The 23,918-nt window shown below is 41.8% G+C and overlaps 2 protein-coding genes and 3 non-coding genes across 6 annotated transcripts in view; 1 reads left to right on the forward strand and 4 right to left on the reverse strand.

Moving 5' to 3' along the window:
* Positions 1–2,516: 2,516 nt before the first annotated feature.
* Positions 2,517–6,791, reverse strand: RPS12 (ribosomal protein S12). The gene is made up of 6 exons (XM_048490477.1): positions 6,691–6,791; positions 6,494–6,537; positions 5,082–5,198; positions 3,639–3,741; positions 3,243–3,344; positions 2,517–2,603 (listed from the first exon to the last, which is right to left on the reverse strand). Exons 2-6 carry the CDS (start codon positions 6,505–6,507, stop codon positions 2,541–2,543), a joined length of 399 nt encoding a protein of 132 aa, XP_048346434.1. The 5' UTR covers positions 6,508–6,537; positions 6,691–6,791; the 3' UTR covers positions 2,517–2,540.
* On the reverse strand, positions 2,756–2,890 carry LOC125425666. Its single transcript, XR_007243428.1, has one exon. It is a non-coding gene; the product is annotated as a small nucleolar RNA SNORA33 (small nucleolar RNA).
* LOC125425669 lies at positions 3,412–3,501 on the reverse strand. Its single transcript, XR_007243431.1, has one exon. It is a non-coding gene; the product is annotated as a small nucleolar RNA SNORD100 (small nucleolar RNA).
* Positions 4,048–4,126, reverse strand: LOC125425652. The gene has a single exon (XR_007243415.1). It is a non-coding gene; the product is annotated as a small nucleolar RNA SNORD101 (small nucleolar RNA).
* Positions 6,792–17,182: 10,391 nt separating the features above from the next.
* The window catches only part of SLC18B1 (solute carrier family 18 member B1), a 43,287-nt gene continuing 36,551 nt past the window's right edge, over positions 17,183–23,918 (forward strand). The window contains exons 1-3 of one of the 2 annotated variants that reach the window (XM_048490457.1): positions 17,183–17,460; positions 20,756–20,895; positions 23,465–23,560. In XM_048490457.1, coding sequence (XP_048346414.1) covers positions 17,412–17,460; positions 20,756–20,895; positions 23,465–23,560 — 285 coding nt within the window. In that variant the 5' untranslated portion in view covers positions 17,183–17,411. The remainder of the gene's footprint in view (positions 17,461–20,755; positions 20,896–23,464; positions 23,561–23,918) is intronic. The other variant, XM_048490465.1, reaches the window with a different exon arrangement.

The raw sequence follows: 23,918 nt of genomic DNA on the forward strand, positions 1-23,918 counted from the left end.
CAAATTTTGATAACAGTAGAGAAACTGGAGGCCCCTTGGCCATCTCCAGGTCTTTTATTGGAACATTTCATTCTGCTCTCCCAGACTGATAATGCACTTGCAGCTATAAAGCCCACCCCTTGCTCTCTTGAACCGTGCCTCCTGGGGCTAATCAAGGCCAGTGGCAGAGCAATGTGGCACTGCCCTTGCAGGAAACTTTCCCTCAAATCAGGGACATTCCCAGGGAGGCTGAAAGCAGCATTAGTGAGACTGCTCTTAAACAAGCCACTGCCGGACCCTTTGGATGTGGCCAAATGCTGCTTTGGCAGCAGCTGCCACCCCAGCACAAGGACTTTGACTGTGTGACTGAATGTAACCATTTTGTGGCCGGCTCTACCTCCTGTGGCAGCTATTTTGTGCTAGCCATTTTGTACCTGCCTTCACCATGCTGTGTCAGAATTCCAAATGGGCCTTAGGGTCAAAAATGTTGAGGACTCCTGCTTTATGGTTTTTAAACATTTGGGAAGGGGCTCTGCAAAGACTGCTGGAGATCCCTGTTTCCAAGGAACATTTTTATGCCATGATACCCCAAATTGTTTTTAAAACTATTTCTGTACACATGCCTTCTAAATCGTTTTAACATTAGAGTGAACAGCAAAGATGAGAATAAATTCAATTAGAAGCAGAAGAGTTGGTTCTTAAACACGACTTTTGTCTATCTTAAGGAGTCTCAAAGCAGCTTACAATTACAATTTGGCTAAGTGCTTTACAACTTAGCAGCATTGTAAATAGAAGCTGGTCACTAGAACTCCTTCTGTGTGTCCATCAGGGATTTGGGGGTTGTTTTTCAAACAGCAGCCCCTCTATCTACACATGCTGCATGGTAAAACTACTTTTAAAGCTCAGAAGTCTGTTTCACACACGAAAAATAGTCAAAAGATCATTATGTGAGTGCAAAGCAGTCTTTAGATCACAGCCTCTGGACCAAACCAGACACTCAGAAGATGTGTGTTCCACCTTCCCAGGCAATTTTTTTAAAAAATTGGGTGCATGAGAGTTCAATTTATATATAGACCCTGGCACATGAAGGGAAGACCTGAAATTGTCCCAGGAAAACCACCATCTCCACAGTCCTGATCCAACTCAAGTCACAGCATGGCTGAAGAGTCGATTTTAAAAATTGCTGCTAGCTCCTGGCATCAATTGCTGTGAGATAGGCACTTCTGCCTCTGATCCCCACATCCAGGCTCCCTGCCCAACAGCAAAATACACACAACAGGAAACAGAGGGGAAGACCTACTCCACCAACCAAACTCTCTGGCTACAAGCCACACATTTATGTGGCGAAGTCGCATGCTGGTCACAAGTCAGTTCATACAATATATATCCTTGCCCTTCTGCTCAGTAGGGGCTCAAATAAGTTACATCATTCTTCATTCTATTTAACCTTGGACAGGAGAGGAATACAACCAGCAAGTTTCCATGGCAGTGGGAAGCTACATCTGCGTTTCCCAGATCCAATCCAGATGTTTTTTCGAAAATACTGAAATCAGGTCAGGGTCTTGCCTTAAAGGACTGCTGGTGTCATAAAAATATTATTTCAGAGGTAACTTATCACAGTGCTGTTTCCAATTTCTCTCTTCTTTTCCCAGTATATTTACCCCCACCCCCACGGAATAGTACATGTGAGTCTGCTTCTTGTGGCAGCCATTTTATGATTACACCCATTGCTCTGTGATAGAATTGCAACCATGCCAATAGTGTTTAAAAACAAGGGGGAAGGGGTTCCTCCTATTCTAATCAGTAGATTACACTGTTTCATGAAGTAGTTGCTTTTGAAGAAAAAGTAAGCAGGCCTAGGTGAATCATACAAGTCACATGATACAGAGTTGCTTCATGGATACTTCCCGCCGAGGTCGAAACAGCCCCATCTTTTATCAACAAAAACAAATGCTTAAAGGCTGTCAATACTGCTGTGTTTGCCTAGCCACCCTCCAAAAGCCCACCAAAATTCTTACAACAGGGATTGTTTCTATTGTTTTCAGGGTGTAACAACACATGTATTTTCTCCCCTACAAAATTGGGGCTTTTCTCATAACAACTGATCAGGTTACAATTCCAATCTCTGCCTTTAAAAACTCAGATGGGAGACTGCTGAAATTAGATATATTGATTATGGGTAGAGATCAGATAACCCAGGACTGAGCAGACAAAGTGCACAAATGTGCCCTGAATTAGCTGGAGTTAATCAAAGCATCCATTTAAAGATGAAATTCTCAAATTCAAGCCTAATTCAGACTGTTTTCTCTTTACATCAGACATACAAGTCTTCAAATTTAAAAAACACAGCTTGATAAAATTCAACTATAGCTTGTAATTTCTCCTCTGCTCTTTTAGAAAGTAGTTTTTTGTATTAAAAAACCCCCTCAAGGCAGAAGGTCTCAACTTTCCATGTTGATAACTTAAAAGGAAACCAAATTGTCCTCTGAAAGAAGCTGTTCCAAAGAGCTATCAAACTCAGCAAAAAGCAAACATAGTCAGGCTCATAATGTTTTATTTGTTCATTTCTTGCATTTGAAGTACTCCTCGATGACATCTTTGGCCTGAGATTCTTTGCCATAGTCCTACAACAAAATATATTAACATTAATAATTCTTGAATATTTGATACTTTGCCATGAAAACTACCTAGGCAAACTACACACACAATAATGCTAAAACCGGGGTTAAATAGACAGTGTCTGGAAAATAAAATAGATTTAAAGTTCAAAACGCTATAATGTAGCCATTTACTGGGACCTTAATGACTACAAAGTCTTCAAGGCTCGTACCCTGGCTTTAGTATTGCCAGAATAATTTTACACTTCTGCAGAACACTTAAAAAGTTAAGCAGATTTTTCGATTACTGGCAAATATTCAGTACACAATACACCCATGCTAAACAAAACGTGGAAGTAATTTACTGGTCCTATTATAAAAAAACCAGGAACTGTCTAATTATCAGCAGTTTTGTGACCTAAATATAAACTTGCTTTTAAAAAGCATGAAGATTAGAGAAGCATCCAAACATAGTATATTTATGACAATCAATTTACATTTCTTTATCTTCCCACCTATTTCTTGTTCATTCATTCCACTCTAAAATTACATCATCCTGTTTCCTTAAACCCAGTGAATTTTTAGTTCACACTGTAAAGCATGTAGTATATTAGACCACTCCAAGCCAGTGACCAGTTATAAACAGAAGAGATTTTAAGAACTTACTTTTACGACCACGCAACTGCAGCCCACAACTTTGCGGGGTTTTCCTTCTCTGTCGATCTTACAAAGACCTACCCACTCACCCAGTTTCTTGTTGTCATCAACCTGTCAAAGACATTTGAAGGTTTAAAAATGTACCTGCTACAATACAAATCACAGAACTGAAAAAAAAACTGTACACTCAGATATATTGGGTAACTGTTATGGGTTGCTTTCCTCACAAATCTCAGTAGAGGGAGCCACGTTATCATCATTGTACAGCATAAAAATCACCAGACACCGACTTCAGTCTCGAAGAAGTCACTGAAGTATATTTCAAAAGATCTTACAAAACCTACAAAAGGAGTGGGGGGGAAGCTTCAATTAGTAATTTTAAGCAAACATGTTATTCTTACTCACCTTTATCAGATTGATTTGATGTTCAGCACAAAGTGCTTCAACAAGTTTGACATACATAGGCTCATCACAGTTGGATGCAAGAACACAAAGATGGGCTTGGCGTCTAAAACAGTATCAAAAAGATAATTCATGTAGAGAATAGTGGCATGCTTAATCCTCACCTTTAATATCTAGATGCAAGTACAATGACTATAACCACTGCCTTTCTGGATCCAAGACATTGCACAATTATCACAGGAGTTTTCCATAATTGCTGCATTTTAAATTAGGGATCTTTTGACAGCAATATTTTACACTGTTGGTATTTTTTAAAAAAACACTGAGAACACAGGGACACCTCAGGACAACTAGTTGGAACTAATCACACATCATAAATATACACGTTGATATTCAATAAAATCTACAGTAGGCTTGTCAGACTATTATTTTCACTCATAATAGGAGTGAAGGGGTATCCGACATTTCATTTTAACAGTCATCATTCAAACCCTGCTATAAGGCAATATTCTAGAAATGATTGCCAAGAAATGATTGCTTATAGCAGGGGTCTTCAAACTACGGCCCTCCAGATGTTCATGGACTACAATTCCCATCAACCCTGTCATTGGGCCATGCTGGCAGGGGCTGATGGGAATTGTAGTTCGTGAACATCTGGAGGGCCGTAGTTTGAAGACCCCTGGCTTATAGCAACACACTTGCTCCGACAGTTAGTTCTGCATAGCATGGACATAACCCCCCACCCCAAACACCTCTCCTCCTTCCCAAAAGACATCAAACCTAGTAAACCCTGTTTAGACAGCTTGTGTTGGTATTACCTTGCCAATAATACTGTACCAGCATTTTACTACGTAAACCAGGTGGTAGGAAAATATCACATTCAAATTATAATAGATGATCATCTACTTCACATATTACCCTGTGTAATATAAAAACAACGAAAGCACACAAGTCAAGGGTCGACTCCCAATCTTACCTTCTGCTCACCAGTGAAATTGTCTGAAGAGATTCCATGTACTATTCCTGTTCAAGATAAAGATGACAGAAGATTTGTGATTTCATCCATCATTTCCTAGACCCGTGGTGGCAAACCTTTGGCACTCCAGATGTTATGGACTACAATTCCCATCAGCCCCTGCCAGCCACCTTTGTCTTTATCCCTACCTCTGTGCTGGCATGGGCTGATGGGAACTGTAGTCCATAACATCTGGAGTGCCAAAGGTTTGCCGCCACTGTCCTAGACTGTCTTTGTTCTAGAAAGCTCCACTTGGGTCCAAGTACCTACCCAGTTCTGCCCCCAAGGCAGTAGGACCAAAGTGGAGCATTCAAGGACAAAGACAATACATAGAATAGTGGATGAAATCACAAATCTCCTGCCATTTTTTTCCTGAACAGGGCATAACTGGAGGTACCTGTATCAGTGCTTAGTTTGCAACCAGTACTTACTTGTCTAAGGCTTTGGCAGCTTCACGAATTCCACGGGCTAGACCATCATGGATAAGTGCGGTCTTAAGCACTTCTTGAAGGGCGGTGTTAACATCCATTACACCTCCAGCAGTAATGCTAGGTATTGAGGGGAAAAAAACCAGCCTTGCCGAATCTCATAAAGGTACATCTTAATTTTATTTTTAACAATGCCCAGCTCCACTCCCCCTGAAAGCTCACAGGAAGACAATGACTGGCCCAGCATCTGACATAAAAGCTATAATATCTCCAGTTGTGGCAGTCTGAATTCAGCTATGATGGGTGATTAGAAGCTGAGGAAAGGTGGAGTCCAATTTGTCTAAGAATCAGCTTGATGACATAACAAATTGGAAGTCTGACTGAGATCTTACAAAACAAAGATATTTTCTATTGTATTCTTTACGCAAGGTGAAGAGTGAGGGTGCACATAAGAATGGGAAGCCTGCATCACTAATTAAAATGTCTGGTAACATCAACATATTTACTGTGGCTCCAAAAATCTTTTCTGGGCAATGATATCCAATGCAAATCTCACTAAAATATATAAAATTAAACACGTGTTCAAATATGTAAGGTGTTACATTTGCACTAAACCTCATTTATCAGTTTGCAATACATTACTCACTTGGGGGATCCTTCAGCAGCTCTTCAGTCTACTTGAGATTTTATTGACCTGATTAACTCTGCTTTATTTTTATTCAGTTACTAGGCACTGGTCTGAATATTGCTAGACTGTCTCACAAGCCTTTGATAAATTAAAAAAAACCATGAAAAGGAACCTACTCAGCTAAACTATTTAGCATTTAGGCCTAAACCAGAAATGCTGTTAAAAAGATGAGAATGAGAGCATGAAAGTGCATCAATGGCAAAAAACATTAGTTCGCACACAGTGTTTGTACAGCAGCACTTCTGATATCCCCATTTGTTTAGACCTAGGAAGCCAGGAACAGCAACAACGATTCCAAACAGTAGCATTAATACTGCTGTTGTTTCCCCCACATCCTGCACATGTTCACAATATGCACAGAAACATCATGGGTTTGGATTTTCGATTTTGCATTTTACGGGCTGCTGCTTATAAAAATTCACTAAGACTAACGGTTGAAGTGGGATATGGTCCACAAACGTTCACACCAAAAAAAAGATAATTAACCAATTAGGTTTGCGAAGACAAAAAAGTTTAAATTGCGACTGGAACGGAAACGGTTGCTGCACATACGCGTAGGCCCAACCACGTGTCGGAAGCATGGGCCTCTACTCTCTTTCATGGGGCTGCCAAAAGGACGGGAGCGCAAGGCAGGAGGAGGCGCGACGATGGGGATCGCTCAGACACACCAACACACATAGCTCCTCTGCCGCCCCGACCCCGGCAGTCCTGCTACTTCGCCACTTACCCTTCCTCGGCCATGGTTGGTGGTGGTGCTTCCGCCCGGGGTTGCTGAAACAACACCAAAGTCCATTATTGTGAGACGAGAAAGAGCGCGAGACACAAACAACTTTCCCTCGCTCGCTCGCCCGCCCGCCTCGCGTACGCGAAAGAGAAACAAAGAAAAGGTTTTTCTACTTCTTCGCCCGCTTCTTCACCCCTCACCTCACATCCGCCACGAACCGACTCGGGAAAAGAAGGGGCGGAGCGCCCCGCCCGTTCATTTAAAGCTGCAAGGACCCCTGTGCGCACGCGCACATTTTTCCAGCGTATAGGAGGCTGTCTCTGTTGCCTGAAATTTGCTGTACTGTGAGGGCTGAAGGAAAGTAGGTAGTTACGGTGCGTGAAACACTGCGTGTTTTCTTAAAAAAAAAAACACGACACACACACTAGCGTAGGTTTTTTTTAACCAATGGCGATGGCACTAAACAAGTTTCCAGGACATCCGGAATCCAAATGCAAAGTGACATTAATAGGTGTCTATCCTATTCCCGGGCGGATTCCCCCACAACCAGTGCAGCGGAGCAACTGAGCAAATGACTTTGGCGAGTTTATTCGCTGTTTTGCGAGAGCAAAAGGCTTTAACCAGAGGCCTCGGGATTTTTAGGCGGCACCTGTTGCCTTCAAGTGCCGTGAAGTCGCTTCCGACGTAACGCAATCCTACCAGTTAATGACCTTCAAAAGTGCATTAACCGCCTTTTTCACGGTTTACACGTTTTCACGTTTTACATACCGAGGCTCTGATTCTCTTCACTGAGTCAGTCTATCTCAAATAGGGAAACTGATGAAAAAGCATAACCTACAAACTATCTTCAAACCTACCAGGAAAATGCAGTAGATAGATGTTATGCATAGCAAAGGACAAGAGAGACCCCCTCACTTCTGCAGGAGTCTCAGATACCCTGCAGCTGTGGAAAGGAATGACAAGAGGCAGCATTCAGACTTGTGTTAAGGAGCACGAAAAACACTGTCAGCATAATCATCCTGAAAAATCTGCAGTTGCAGAACATGTCTTAAGCAAAACTGGACAAAACAATTTATTTGAGACCACTGAAATTCTGGACAATTGGGAAGGTTACTATGTCAGACTGCACAGGGAGGCCATTTAAATTCACAAACACCAAGACAACTTCAACAAGAAAGAAGAGATTCTGAAAATTAGCAAATCTTGGCTACCGGTACTTTAAAAATGGACTGATGACCCCACCTGCAATACAATGCACTCAACCACACCTTTGCATAGCAAGTTCCACCCAAACACTTACTGATTGGTTCCCCACCCTGGGACATAGACAATATACCCCACTAAACTTTCCCTTCTCACTAGACACGGTGTGAAACAGACTTTTCTCTGTGATACACCTCTGAAGATGCCAGCCACAGATGCAGGCGGAACGTTAGGAACAAGATCTACCAGACCATGGCCACACAGCCCGGAAAACCCACCACAGCCTTTTTTCCCCCAGCCATGAAAGCCTTCAACAATAACAATACAATACAAGTTCCTGTTTCTCATCAAATTGTTGTTTGGACTGTCTGTTTCCGATGTTTGTTAGTTTAGCCATTAGAGCATATTCTCTAATTTTGTCTTCCCAAAGTTCTATGCTGAGATATGTTCCAGCTTTCCAGCAAGATGCAATTATTATTCTTGGCTGCTGTTAATAGATGCCAACATAGTTCATTAAGCTTCTTAGGAAGATTTTCTGCCAAAATCCCCAATAACATCTTGCAGGAAAGGAAAGATTTTGTTTACTTTGTATACTTTGCCTTTTGTGCTGGAGGTGAAGGACTGTACGCTGTTTCCTGCCTCAAATGCAGAGGGGGTTTTATCAGTAAGTCAGATAGCTAGAGAGGGTCAAGACACTGACACCATTTTTCTATCATGCTTATGACACTATCACTTTGATGTGAGATTGCTACTCTCAGGGACTTCCTTCCTTCCTGCCACAGACGTAGATATAGATTTTTATGGGGGGGCACACTCCCACATGCCCCTAGGGCATGGCCACGCCTCCCCAAACCCCGCCCCCGGCCTAGCGCTTATAAAAGCAGCTCTCTGAGGCTGGGGATGGCAGACTCCCCTGCCCTGCCCTGCCCCTCCCCTCTGGGCAGAGGCATAGAGGGAAAATGGAGCCTGGTGCTGGAATCCACCCCCAAACAGCATCACTTTCAATGGTGTTTAAACTAGAGAGCCCAAATTCTCCTTTTAAATCCACCTTAAAGGGAGAATCTGGGGTCCCTAGTTAAACAACATTGAAAGTGATGCTTTTTGGGGGTGGATTATCCTTCACCCTGAAACAGCATCACTTTCAATGTGGCGTAGTGGTTAAGAGCAGGTGCATTCTAATCTGGAGGAACCGGGTTTGATTCCCTGCTCTGCCACTTGAGCTGTGGAGGCTTATCTGGGGAATTCAGATTAGCCTGCACACTCCCACATGCCCCTAGGGCATGGCCACGCCTCCCCAAACCCTGCCCCCGGCCTAGCGCTTATAAAAGCAGCTCTCTGAGGCTGGGGATGGCAGACTCCCCTGCCCTGCCCTGCCCCTCCCCTCTGGGCAGAGGCATAGAGGGAAAATGGAGCCTGGTGCTGGAATCCACCCCCAAACAGCATCACTTTCAATGGTGTTTAAACTAGAGAGCCCAAATTCTCCTTTTAAATCCACCTTAAAGGGAGAATCTGGGGTCCCTAGTTAAACAACATTGAAAGTGATGCTTTTTGGGGGTGGATTATCCTTCACCCTGAAACAGCATCACTTTCAATGTGGCGTAGTGGTTAAGAGCAGGTGCATTCTAATCTGGAGGAACCGGGTTTGATTCCCTGCTCTGCCACTTGAGCTGTGGAGGCTTATCTGGGGAATTCAGATTAGCCTGTACACTCCCACACACGCCAGCTGGATGACCTTGGGCTAGTCACAGCTTTTCGGAGCTCTCTCAGCCCCACCCACCTCACAGGGTGTTTGTTGTGAGGGAGCAAGGGGAAGAAGATTGTAAGCCCCTTTGAGTCTCCTACAGGAGAGAAAGGGGGATATAAATCAAAACTCTTCTTCTAAACTGAAGACCTCAGATTCTCCCTTTAAATCCATGCCGAAGGGGGTGGATTTAAAAGGAGAATCTGGGGAAATTTGGGGGGTGCCTGCTGTCAGGGGTGCAATGGTTAAGCTAGAAGCACCAAACTTTCAGGGTATCTTTAGGAGTCTCTCCTAATGATACCACCCAGGTTTGGTGAAGTTTGGTTCAGGGGGGTCCAATGTAATGGATCCTTAAAGGTGTAGCCCCATCTCCTATTAGCTCCCATTGGAAACTATGGGGGATGGGGCACTCCCTTTGGAAGTCCATAGCTTTGGACCCCCTGGACCAAACTTCACAAAATCTGGGTGGTATCAATAAGATACTCTCATGATAATACATCCCAGGTTTGGTGAGGTTTGGTCCAGGGGGTCCAAAGTTATGGACCCTCAAAGGTGTAGCCCCCATCTTCTATTAGCTCCCATTGGAAAAAATGGAGGATGGGGGCACCCCCTTTGGGAGTCCATAACTTTGGACCCCCTAAACCAAACCTCACCAAACCCGGGAAGTATCATCAGGAGAGCCCCCCAAACAATACCTGAAAGTTTGATGCTGCTAGCCCAAACAATGCGCCCCCTGCAGGCCAAAAACCAAAAAAGCATAAAAATGTTTTTAAAACCCACAAACGGAGGGGTGGAGCTTTGGACATGAATGGGGGGATTCAAACCCGAGAACCCCCCTTTACCTACGTCCATGCTTCCTGCTTCTCCCTGTTCTTCTCCACACCACTTTTCCCTTACCCTTCCATTTTGCATCATATGTGCAGAGCGATGCAAACTGTATCCATTGCCATCTAGCCAGACAGATTAGAATAGTGAAGCTATCTCCGCTTTTCTATCCTAATGGAGTTCATTAATAAATACTCTTATTAGTTTAGAAACAAGAAATGAGCGAGTTTAGAAACAAGATACGACTCTTCTTTCTACTAACAAATACATGCATGCCTGGGGATGCTCTGCTGTGCTTTGCCTCAGTGCACTCTGCTTGAAATTCCAAGGTATCTCTTATCAGAGAGATTACCAGCATTTTGTACATTTTTCTACGTTTCTTTTTTAAAATACTTTTTTATTTTGTCATCTAAGACAATTACAAACATGGTAGACCAGGCACCCTACATAGAAAAAAAATCAAAAAATTGTGACAACCTTTATCCTCCATAAAATTACTATAATCCCTTACAGTGACATTTAAAAGAATAAGTATACATCAGAATAAAGAATAAATCAATTTTTTTAAGGTTCAGGAAAATATAACAAATGGCTGATATATTATAAGGGCTTGTAACTGTTAGAAAGAAGAAAAGAAAAGATCTCAGTAAAAATTGGTCACATATGTTGACATGATGCCTAAATCTGGTTCTGTATAAATTAATAAATAACGATGGGACTAATTTTCATAAAGATTGGGGGGGGGGATTAAGAATAACTGGTCTAAAAGTAAAAGGTACTTTAAAAAGTAATATTATGCATCAGGTAGAAGTGAGATGGGAAGTCAATTAATTTTTCTTTGCTGTTTATTCTTTATTCATTTTGCTTCCTTTAATAATAACATCATCATAATAATAAAAAATAGAAGCTGATGAGATTTGATACAGAACTTGCTGTGGAACCTTCAGCATTTGCTCAAAATCTTATTTGCCCAGGCATTCTACTGATTTCTATTGACATTACAGTATTATGGTACATTAAAATATGGAGAAATATGTGTGTCTTAGCACTGAAGGAAGGATATGTGCACGCTCTACACAGTGATTTTAAAACTGGATCTATACCTCCTGATGTGCTTGAATAGCATTATGAGGCAATGGTCAGATTGTCAGATTTTTTTAAAAAAAGAAATAAATTAGGACTTGCCCCTGTGAGTCCATAAGCATCATCCAGTAGAGTCCTGTAATGTTTATGCCATCACATTCTATATGGAATCTCAATGAATTCATCAGCATATTGGGAAACCATTCTCCCAGTAGCAGGGTATTGTTTGTATGCTGGTAATTTGCATTGTTCCCAGAAGTGAACGACAGCAAAGATTGCAAGATGTTTTGCAATACGTGAGACATATCTGCAGCCATCAGTGGGTCTTATGAATAAACAGATTTCACAGTTACATTGTATATGTGAAGGCAAATAATAGCATTTTCCTCACTGTTTAGAAAGTGCTTAGATAGAACTTTCTCATTCATGTAATTTAACTGCATCTGCCAGCTATTTCCCAAACCAGTGGCAGGGCCAGTCCTTGGAATGGTTTCCCTAGGTGGGTTTGGAAGGCTCAATCTCTGGCCATTTCTGCACGGCCACGCTTGGGGGTGCGTCGGTGTATACGATGCCGACAACCCCCCCGGACCATTCACACGAACGGTCCCGGTAGGGGCGGGGAAGACAGCGCAGCACTGCACCGTCGCCTGAACGCATTACCTTCCCTCCGACCTTCCGGCTCGTCGCCCAGGCCAGGGGACACACACCCCTGCCCTGCACGACAGTCGCAGGGCAGGGGGGCGTGTCCCCAGGCCTGGACGATGCACCGGAAGGTCGGAGGGAAGGGAAGGCATTCGGGGAAGGAGGGGATGCCACACGGCAGTGGCTGGAAACCGCTGTTTCCAGAAAAACTGTTTCCAGAAAACCTCGCTCATCGTTTTTGCCATCCCTAGGGCGCTGTTTTTGGCCCGTGCGGAAAGGGCCTCTGACTACATTCAAGAAAGGCATGCAAGGCAACTGTATTTCAGAAGACATTTGGAAAAGGGTAGACTCTGCAGATTTAGCTGTGTATTTTTAATCTGTGTATTTATGTACTTATGTACTTTTATATTTTGTGTCCTCATAACTTAAAGGGGGCACTGTTATCCTCCTTGAGTCCAAGGAAATAACATGGGACATAACTATTTTAAATAAAATAACATTTTGAAAAGATCTCCCAAACTAATTACTGAAATATTTCTGTAATGGTTTTAAATTACCCAAATGAATGGTTTGGTTCACATTTCAAAGACATGTTAACAGTTTGTAGAAAAGATACACACAGAAATAAAATGCCTCAGGACTGACCTTGAAATGTTTCACAAAGTATTGGCAAGCAACTGCCTGAGGTGCCTTAGAATGTCTGGAATCAGTTCAAGTTCCTTAAGCTAGCCTACTTAGCACTCTAAACTTCATGGTGTCCTGTAAAAACTTGACTTCAGCAGTTTTCATGCATGGTTATACCTGGTTTCAAATCAACACTGTGATTGTTATTCCAAATCATTTTACCAAAAGAACTCTACAAAATTAATTTATCTCTCTCCAGAACCACAATAATCCAGAATGTTTACATATATGGAAGCTTGAATCTCAGGTTTATGCTGTATGTAGAATATGGAGCAGGACTCTTGACTATGGGATAGGGAAATCTTTATTCAATTGCTACAGTCCTGGGAAGAAGAAAAGAGTTTGGATTTATATTCCACTTTTCTCAACTGTAAGAAGTTTCAAAGCGGTTTACAAACTCCTTCCCTTCCCCATCTCACAACAGACAGTACACCCTGTGAGGTAAGTGGGGCTGAGCGAGTTCTTGGGGAACTGTGACTACCCCAACATCACCTAGCAGGCTTCATGTGGAGGAATGGGGGATCAAACCCAGTTCTCCAGATAAGAGCCTACCACACTTAACCAACACACTACTCTGTATGCTCTGTGACATAACTAATGTTATGATTCCCATGTAAATTGCAGCCACTGACAGGAGCACAGAACAAAAGACTATAATCTCATAATCTACAGTGGACTATCCTACAGTATTTGTATAATTTGGTATAGTATAGTGGAATACTTTCAAAACATGAGGCTGTTTGGAAAGACAAGTTTTGGTCTATTTTCATTAAACTTCATTGGAGAGGGAGAAAAAGTTTTCACCACCTTCTCTGTACCACACATAATTTCATAAACCTTTCCTAGTCGTGTTTTTCCTAAAACTGAAAGTCTGCAAATTATTTAACTTTTCCTTGTACGAAAGGTGCTCCAAATCCTTAATCATCTTGGTTGCCGTCTTCACACATTTTTCAGCTCTGACCAGAATTGTAGTCAAAGTTCCAGTATTCACTGTTTTATTTTCAGTCTCTTTCGTAATGATTCCAAGTGTGGAATTCACCTTTTAAAAAACCAGTGATGCACACTGATTTGCTATTTTTCATAGAGCTATCCACTGTGACCCCAAGATCTCTTTTTCCTTGGCCAGTGCTGACCCCATTAGTGTTCATTTAAAGTTAGGATTTTGTTGTTGTTGTAATGTGAATCATATGTGCACTTACATATGCTGAACTTCATTTGCCACTTGTTTCCCAGTTTAGAGAGATCCTTCTGGAGTTATTCACAATTTTGCTTTGGTTTTCAGCATCTTAAATAATGTGGTATCTTCTGCAAACTTGGCCAGGGTACTGTTTGCTCTAATTTCAGATAGTTATGAGCAAATAAAGTGTCACCAAACATAAATATAGATGACTGGATGATCTAACTGCTTTGAAGCTTTTGTTTATTTTTAAAAGATTACTAAAGGAGTGAAAGAAGTTTATAAAATTATTACTAGTGTGAAGAGAATAGTTTTCCTCCTTTGATATCATACTAGATATCATATACTAACCGCTCAATCCAGAGCTGATGGGTAGGTGGGGATGGCACTGCTCAGTACCACTCTGGCACTGTTCCAGCACCACACCACCCTCTCCGAAGGACTTTGCTGTGGTGTGGAAGCCTAAAAAGTTCAAAACAAAAATCTGGAACTCTCTCATAGGGGAGAATATAAACTGTGAAAATTGTGGCATACCTCTACCAGTGGCTCCAACAGCGCAGAGGGCCTGCCCCTGTAACTTCCCCAGGAACACCAGAGCAGTGTATGTGACAGCGGGCCTCGGCGACTGATGACACTTCCCTGCCAGGCAGCCCCAGAGTCACACCTATCCCCAGATCAGAAATACTCCCAGTCAACAATGCTGGGTGGGAGACAAGCATGTACTAAGAAGAGGTCCATTTGGAATATGGATAAAAACATGTAAATGATTAAGCATGCCAATCTCAGTTTTGATGTCTCCAACTGAAACCTTCTATGATGCAACTACCAAAAGAATAATGATACTATAATACCCAAGGATGTAATTAATAATCAAATCTTGGCAAGAAATTAAAGGGAAAAATATCCAATGGATGACATACTTTCAAATACCATTAGGATTTAAAAGTTTAAAGAGCTGAAGGCGGTTTAAGAGAAATGTCAGAATTTGAAAAAGAAATTAATCAGCAGAAGCAGCATTTAATGGGAAGTTACTATTCAAATATGAAACAGAACAAGTCAAAATTTGCATGATAAAATGGATGCAAAATTTTCAAGAGGAGATTATTTTTCAACAATGGGAATCATTATGAACTAAGAACATTAAATTTAATAAATGCCAATTATTGAAAGAAATTTGGTACAAAATGTTGTACAGATGGTACATAACTACGGGAAAGCATTAGGGAAATGGACAAAAAGTATAAGGAAACATGTTGGAAATGTCAAGAAAAAGGTGGATCATTCTTCCATATATGGTGAATCTGTTAAAATATAAAAAAATGGATAATATTTCATACAGAAATGCAAAAAAAATTGAAGATTAAATTTCCAATGGACCCCAAAACTATGCTGTTATGCATTTAAAAAACAAAACAAAAACTACTAACAGAACCAGAACTATTCTTGTATTTATTTTCTTAACAGCAGCAAGAGTTATAGTTGCATCCATCTGGAAAATGGAGAGATTTCCCAAATTGGGAAACCGCAACGAGAGAGCTCTTCATGTGGCTAAATTGGCTAACTTTGTTAACAGATGGCCAGAACAGGAATTTAAAGAGAGATGGGAGCTCTAGTTTAAGTATTATATAAATGTAAAGACTTATTCAGGCATATATGCGGTCATTTATGATGTTACAGTCTATATACTTAAGAATAATGCATATGCATATACTCTAGGGTAATGCAGCAGACTAGATAGGGCAGGGGCGTGAGGGCAGGTAGGGCTTGCTGGGGGTAGGGGAAGGTGGGGAGGGTACCTGGGAGTGCAGAGAATGTGGGAAGGCTTGCTGGGGGTGGGGGGAAGGTGGGGAGGGTTCCTGGGAGTGGGGGGAAGATGGGGAGGGCTTGCTGGGGGTGGGGGAAGGGCTTGCTGGGGGACCCATGGACATTCTTTTACAAAAATTGAGGTAAAAAAGAGGACCCAAAGCCCTCAGACTTCCCCAAAGCTCAGCAGAATAACTCTGTTTTGTAGGCCCTGCAGAACTGCTCCAGGTCTCTCAGGGCCATAATAGCTGGAGGCAGAGTGTTCCACCAGGTGGGGGCCAAGCCAGTAAAAGCGCTGCCCCGGTCAAGGCCAGCCAGGTCATAGAGGGGCCAGGGACCAGCAGAAGATTCACCTTTGCAGAACACAGAGGCCGGATGAGGTCATAAGGGGAGAGATGGTCCTTGAAGTATGAGGGTCCCTGTATGTGTGTGTGTGTGTATGTGTGTGTGTGTGATTTCAATTTAAATATAAATAACATTCCAGTAAACTGATTAGAGCAAGAACTTCATGAACTATCATACCATGGTTTTCTTTTTTAAGCACAAAAATATTTGTTAAATAATTTCTGTATCTAATTTCTGTATCTATCTAATGTGTGTATCTGTCTAATAATTTCTTTTAAAAATATAATCAATGAAAATGAAGCAAGAAATAACTACACTGCTTAATTATGAATGCTTAAGGTTGTTCCTATCTTGTATACTACCTAATGTTAATTTATTTTACAAAATTATAAATGCAGATTCATTTAATGTAATCAGTTGTAAATGTTTTACTATTATTATAGCTACAATTACTATGTTGCTCATTTTTTGTTTTTTTCACTTTCCTTCCTTATTCTGTAACTTTTTGTTGATAAAATAAAAAAAATTACTTAAAAGAACAGCACTTTACTTCAGGTCTCCAAGAAGTTTTCTTATATTAAGTCACACCATTGGCTCACTCGTTTTATAGGAGCTGTTCTTATACAGAGGTTGTTCCAAGTGGTGGGATTCAAATAATTTAACAACCGGTTCCGGTGGTGGGATTCAAATAATTTAACAACTGGTTGTTTACAAGCACCATTTTAACAACTGGTTCTGCCAAAGTGGTGCTAACCTGTTGAATCCCACCACTGGACCTGTTCCCATATGTCTGCTTCTCTCAAGGTGGAGAACGTGGGAGCTCCATGTGCTGCTCTTTGATGGGCCGATATTTTTTTCCATAGGATAGGTGCTATAGGACAAAGACAGTCGCAGTATTTGAAGGATGACCTGATCCAGCAAGGCAGTGCTCAGGGTATTACGTAAATCGTGCGCTCCATTTACTTGGAAGTAAGCTTCACTGTGTGCTTAAGGAGTGGTGAGATCCAAGGCCAAAACGATCAGCTATAAACTCATTGATATTCCTTCTAGGGTCGCCGATGAATACAAACCCCGTTTTTAACGCAATCTCTGCTAAGAACTGGGGTGACGATTTGTCCCTTTAAATTAAAAAAAAGAGGAAAAGATTTCTGTGTGAGGTAATTTCCGATTGCAGCTTTTCGTCAAGAGGTGGCGAAAGTCTGCCTAGTTTGACATCAGATGCTACCGATTGGAAGGTGCCCCCCCCCCCCTTTCTGGTGAATCAGCGAACTCGCCCGTCGTAGTTGTTCGAATTTGAACATGCCCAGAAGCTGCGGCTGAAGCAGCCGGTCCCTTTGCCCTTTCTCTGTGCGACTGCACAACGTGGGAAACTAGAGCTCTGCTTTGGAAGCAAAGGTGCCGGGATCGGTTTCTTTACCATGGGGAGTCACGAAGCGGCGGCGGTGGAGGGAACGGGCCAATTTCCAGGTAGTGATCTCGAAGGGAATTCTGTTTTGTTCAGCGTTCTTCGTTATAATAGACTTTCGCCTTCCATAGAAAGTTTGCTAGGTGGGTGCTGAAGTCAAGGTCGCGTGCAGCGCGACGCTGTTCGAGGAGCAGGGGCTGCTGGCATACTAGAATTAAGGACCTTGAGGGCGTTAGTTAGCACTCGCTGCTCACCCTGGCCATCTGGCTGACTTTAAAAAAATAGGGGGGAAACATTCAAAATACTTAATGGCAAAGCTAGCATCTGCGGGGTACAGGGGACCCTCCACAGGTTATGAAAGAAGATGGAAAGCTTATTTGAATTATACCAAGCCAGGACTTCGATAGTTAATACAAGCTAACAAACAACATGTATGACTGGAGACTGTTTAAGGACTATTTGGAGAAGGACAAACGCTTGAGTCTGTATTTCAATTTTTGGAGCCTTAAAATCATGATTGGAATGTAAGAGGTTGTGGAATCGAATGATACAAATGTATGCAAGCTTTGCAGTGATTTTTATGTTTGATTTTAATTTCACATTTTTAAAAATAGTGAGAGAGGGGCTTGGTGATAATCCACCATGTATGGCAGGGCTGTTTTAGTGATGCAAGGATGGTCGTTAATTAATTGGTAGTTAGTGAATGGCCTTCAGTTAATGCTTCTATAGATTATAGACAGTGATGTAATGCTGTCTCTTGCAAGAAGTTCAAATGGGATTGCGTTGAGGGCATGGCCTGTTATTGCAGCAATAAGCAAACTAAGATACTTGAGACAACATGTCTGATGCTGAGTAACCACACTATTTATCAATGGCCATCTCTCCAGAGGTCTGCAGATGATACCTCCTCCTCAGCATACGGGGCAGTCTTACTTGTAAAAGGTAATAAATGCTGCCTTGTTGGGAAAAAATCTTTTTTGCCCTTCCTTTTTTTTAAAGAGAAAAACAAAGTCTACTTAATGTGACTGTGTTTGTGCACAGCTGCATATGGTAGAGAGGCACACACATACCGTTCTTGGTTGTTTCTACAAAAGAAAGGGTACACTTGTTTCTGACAGGTAAAGTTCAGGCTGGAAAGGGCTCCTTCAATAGCAGAGCACATGCTGAGTGTACCGGGTTAATCCGCTGGTATCTTCCGTTCAAGTCTGCTGGGTGTTGAGAAAGACCTTTGTCTTCCCTGAAGTCTTGTTGAACCTTGACAGGTCAGCAGGCTTCAAAGCATGTTAAAAAAAACCACAATTCAGTGAAATCAACCAGCCAGGAGAGGACACTTTCATCATGTAACTGTGCATGTCTCTTGAACAGAAGTGGAAAGGGCTTCCTGCTTTCTGGTTAGATTTTCTTCCTGCTGCCTTGCCCTCTCTTCTTGGCTGTTTGCATGTTATATAATATATCAGCATTGTTCTTTCTCTTACTGTTGAAAAGGAGTTGCTTGCTTTGCTCTGACTTCAGAAGAACTGTGCTAAGCTGTTTTAGTTCCTATCACACCATAAAATAAATGACTTGTCTAGATGCCAACTTTAAGCATATGATTTTGAAGTGAACTTTTATTTAAAGCATCATAAAAATAATTTGCTGAGTTAATTACATTAGGGTTTCTTGAATAGAGTATTTTACTAAAGATGGCCACAATGTGTGTGTAGAAATACAACCATTTCCAAGAACCAACCCCAGGTGAAGGTCCTGGGAATGGCTCCAGTAGTATATTTTGACAGCTTTCAATCAAATCCAAATCAGCTATCAATCAAATCTAGTAGTAAGTAGGGGAGTGCCTCCCCACTTTCACCCCTCTCCGTCCTTCTATAATTTACCTATCACTATAAACACACACACACACACCATTTTAACGTCTTATAAGCATACTTCTCCTTCCCAGTGCACAGACATGCTTTTCAGAAAACCCGCTGAAAGCTTACTCTTCCCTATCAGAGTGAGATCTTCTGGTTGTTGGGGGAGGCTCAGAGCACCTGGTTTTGCAAGGGTCATTTGGATGTGTGCAAAGTGGGAGTTTGCTCCTTCCTTGGTGGGCTCTCACCTGTCCTGACCTGGGCTCTCCCTACATCACTGACCTCCAGTGGTGTAGCACCAACGGGGCACGAGGGCACCCTGCCCCGGGCACATGCCATTGGGGTCAGGTGGGGATAGAAAATTGCCCCCCACAATTTCCCCCTTTCCCTGTTGTTTCAGTTCAAAATATATCTTTTCCCTTTCCCTGTTGTTGTTTCAGTTCAAAATATATTTTTATGTGCTCAGTTATCTTCATGCACTCAGAGTCATGCAATTGACTCTGTCAATTATAAAACACATACCCTCAGAGACCCTCCAGTCCCAAATCTAGGTATGGTCTTGTCAGAAACTATAACCAAGCCCTTCATGTAGTCTTAAGATTGTCCCCATAAATAGATCTCCCCCTGGACTTGAGACTCAGGTATAGTCACCCTGGCCTCCCTGACTTCCTTTGCCAACACCTGATTACCTCCTGGTGAATTAATCTTTTTTTCCTCTCAGCTTTGAGAACTTTTTTGTTTTCTCTAGCACTCTGCCTTTCGCAAACTGTTTTCTGCCTCACTCTGGCTATGACAGTCTCTCATGTTTCTCTGACTCTGTCCCTATCTCCCCAGGTGAGCACCCTCTGGCCCTTATAGCTAACTGCAGCTCAGTTGGCCAATAAGGGTGAGCTCTGGGTTAACTCGTTGTGCTCCTGTTCTGTCAGAACTGCCTCTTCAGATTAACCTGTTTCTTTCAGTTGCCCATCACACATGGCCTTGTTTTGGCTCCTGCACTGCCTTTGTCTGTTCCACATACTACACAAGCAAGAGACAGGTGGAACAAACATCATACATCACCAACAAAGTAAGATCTCAAATCATTAATTCTCCCCCATATTCAAAACAAATCAAATATCCATTTAAATGAAACTCAATCCTTTACTTAAAAATAATCTTATTGTATCTTAACAATGGTGTCTCTCCAAGAATTTTTTACATCAGAACATTTAACATCAGCAGTGATACTCTTATTAAATTATAATATCTTTCATAATTATAAGGTTCCTTAAAAAAGTGATTAGCAATACAGCCCGGAAACCACACAGCACCCCATTGGCAATAGTGTTTGCACATTGTCTGGAGATATGACAGAAGAGTTTGCATTTTATGGCCTTAAAAATGTAAACTCACCTTGCCTACAGTTTAGGCCAGATTCATAGGAAGTGTGGGTCATAAGATCTTTCACAAAGAAGGTGTGACAGAAAAGATTTAAGAACCATTGTTCTAATATAAGTATTTTGTTCCTTAGACAATGGTAGTCCAGAAGTTGCCAACGAAGAATCCAGAAGGTTCACCAAAGAACAGATATTTGTAATGGCAGCAACAGCATCCATGAACTTCAGTTCAATGATTTGTTATTCAATCCTGGGACCCTTTTTTCCAAGAGAGGTAATCAGAATGTATAACTTGCACTATCTCCTTTGCTTAAAAAAACCAAAAACTCCTATTTAAGATTTTCCCAGTTTGTAATATCTGCAGTGCTTTTAATAATAGGTGTAATAATAACCATGGATGTGTATTTTGGATAGGAGGGAATAATTGTTCCAGTAGATGACAAAAAAAAAGAGTTGAGCAAGTTTTATCTCTCCCCTCGCCTTGCAAATGCTGGTTTTTATTGCAATTGTGCCAGCTCAACCCATGTGAGCTTTCTTCAATATTAAAAGTATGTGCTATTTGGTCTTCATCACTGGTAACTAGGGACACACTCCTTGTTTTTGAATGGTAAAGTTTCCTTTCCCCAATGCTCTTCCTCATGCTATTCAATTGGGAGCCCTTACCCAGCCTGGCATTTGGATGCCCATGCAATATTATCCTCAGATTGTTTAAATGTATGCTGCTAAACTGAAACCAATGAAATGGCTAATGTAACCTCAACACTGTTTAAAGAGTCAGTGACAAAACCCAGGCCAGGACCATCACAGTTTACCTCTAGTTGATAATGCGATTCCAGTATTTTCAGGCCTCGTAATTCAAGAAATTTGGGTTTGGATTTTCCGTTGTATTGTACTCTCACTTGATTTTACAATACAAAAACAGCAATAGGTGTACAAATGGAACCTTTAAGGCCTTACGCGGCCTGGGACCTTCGTACCTTCGGGACCGTCTTACCCCATATGTCCCTACATGGCCTCTACGTTCGTTAGAGGCCAATTTACTGGTGGTCCCTGGCCCCTCGATGATGCGGCTGGCTTCTACCCGGGCCAGGGCTTTTACAGCCCTGGCCCCTGCCTGGTGAAACACGCTACCACCAACTATGGGGCCCTGCGAGGGATCTTGGAGAGTTCCATGGGGCCTGTAGGGCAGGTGTTCCACCGGGCGTTTGGAGGGGCCGGCTGCTGATGCCCCCTCCCCTTTCCCCCTCCTTTTCTTTACATTCTGGGTTCTCCGCTTCTCTTATTTTCCAGGGTGGATCTATGAAGTTCTGTTTTATGATTGGATGCCAATATAATATTATTGATTGTTGTTTTAATGGGGGTTTTATTGTAACTATTGTTTTATTGTGGTGTTCACCGCCCAGAGCCCTTCGGGGGAGGGGCGGTATATAAAACCAATTAGAAAGAAAGAAAGAAAGAAAGAAAGAAAGAAAGAAAGAAAGAAAGAAAGAAAGAAAGAAAGAAAGAAAGAAAGAAAGAATCCCTATGTGTACTGTAAGATGCATGGCTTGAACCATGGCTAGTTAGTTGGGAACCATGGCTTGAAATCAGCATAATATCTATACGTAAACTTAATTATATTTTGTATAGCATTCAAACATGGACAGCTTAGCTTGTTTCCTTGTAGCTGTGCCTCTGTGGGGTGCTGTGAGAGTAAAGGCAATGAAGCCATCATGATAATCTGTGAGCTGCACCATGGTTTCAGAAACTGATTGTAGTTAAACCATGGTTATGCATTGTGTCTAAAAACCCGTGTGAAAGAGAGAAATCTGCTACCAGAATTCAGTTTTAACCAGTTCACTCTGGGGTTTAATTACGGGTCTATGGGGTAAACTGTTTACTGAAGAAGAGTGTGTTTGTATGTTGGAATTAGGAGATCTCCTGGAATGAGTTCTAATGATCTGTTCCCCTGCAGAAAACAGTTGCTTTGGAAGGTGGCATCTATGGCACTGTATCCTGTTGAAGTCTCTTCCCTCCCCAAACTTTGCCTTCCCCAGGTTCCATCTCCCAAATCTCCTTGTATTTCCCAACCCAGATCTGACAACCCCAGTTGGAATAGGAATATACTTTCAGATTAGACGACATAGCTTTGAAGGAAGCCTGACTTCTCATTTCAAAGGTTTATTAAATGTTTAGCAACTTTTGACAGGAGCACTCAAAGGGTTAGAAAGTTGTCTAAAAACTATGTTGGGAGTGACAGCCCTTCAAGTAAGCAAGTTCCAAGTTTACTTTAAAGGTAAAAATTAGATAAAAATTCATAGTACAGAGCCAACCATCCATGCAGGCTACCACACAACCAACAGCAGCAATTACCTGTTCTCTGTTTCTAGCCTAGCTCCTGCACTGCTTATACAGATCAGTAACGGGAACCTGCCCATGGTTCTGTTGTCTGCCAGTGAATCCTTCAAAGGCACCGGAAGCTTCCTCTAACTTTCTTTAGATCAAGAGAACTGGAAACCCCATCCAGCTGGCTTCTCTTCAGAATTCTCCTCCTGATGCTGTCTTCATTCTTTCTCAGTTGGGTCTCTGTTTTAATGCTTTGTGACTCTTTTTCCTTCAACTTATGCAGAAATTAGCAGATCTCTGTGCAGCAGTAAATGATTGGTTTGCTGTGGTATTGCAGTAGGCTTGAGCAGCCTAGAATAGCTCGTACTACTTTGGTTTCTGATACCAAGCGGAGACCTCAGGCTTGGATTTCTATGGCCATAACTTATATTGAGCATATAGCTGTCTCCTACATGTCATGGATGCTTGTGTTCTGAATATTTGTGACTGAAAACATTTTCTTTCTTCTTTTTTTTAAGGCAGAACAGAAAGGTGCTAGTAGTACGACAGTTGGATTCATTTTTGGATGCTTTTCCATGTGCAACTTCCTCAGTTCTCTGATAATGGGCAAATTTGTGAGTATGTTCAGTTGTTTCAGTATTGTCAAAATATACCAAAATATTCAGAGTCTTATTGGCACCTTAAAGACTCACATACTTTATTCTGGCATAAATTTTCATGAATTGGAAACTGGTTGTTCAGATGCTATGGATGAATCTTGGCTATGCAGTTCCTTTATGTAAGAAATTATATTTTCCCCAAACAGCAGGCACAAAGAGCCATTAAATGCAGGGAGCATATTGATCTTTTCCACACAGCAGAAATAAAATGTCTTGCAGGCATTTTAAAAAGATCTGTTTGGGGTTTTTTAGTTAGCACAGCCAGCAAAAACAGTAATCCAAAAGTGTTGCCAGCCAAAATTGATCTTTTTTC

This window comes from Sphaerodactylus townsendi, linkage group LG01 (assembly GCF_021028975.2).
Source record: "Sphaerodactylus townsendi isolate TG3544 linkage group LG01, MPM_Stown_v2.3, whole genome shotgun sequence".
NCBI classification, from domain to species: domain Eukaryota; kingdom Metazoa; phylum Chordata; class Lepidosauria; order Squamata; family Sphaerodactylidae; genus Sphaerodactylus; species Sphaerodactylus townsendi.

Excerpts from the sequence above, each read along its gene's own strand:
- RPS12 (XM_048490477.1), bottom strand. Across the intron at positions 3,742-5,081 it reads GCTGCCAAAGCCTTAGACAA|ACGCCAAGCCCATCTTTGTG; the intron begins GTAAGTACTGGT and ends ATACTGTTTTAG. Across the intron at positions 3,345-3,638 it reads ATCAAATCAATCTGATAAAG|GTTGATGACAACAAGAAACT; the intron begins GTGAGTAAGAAT and ends TGTCTTTGACAG.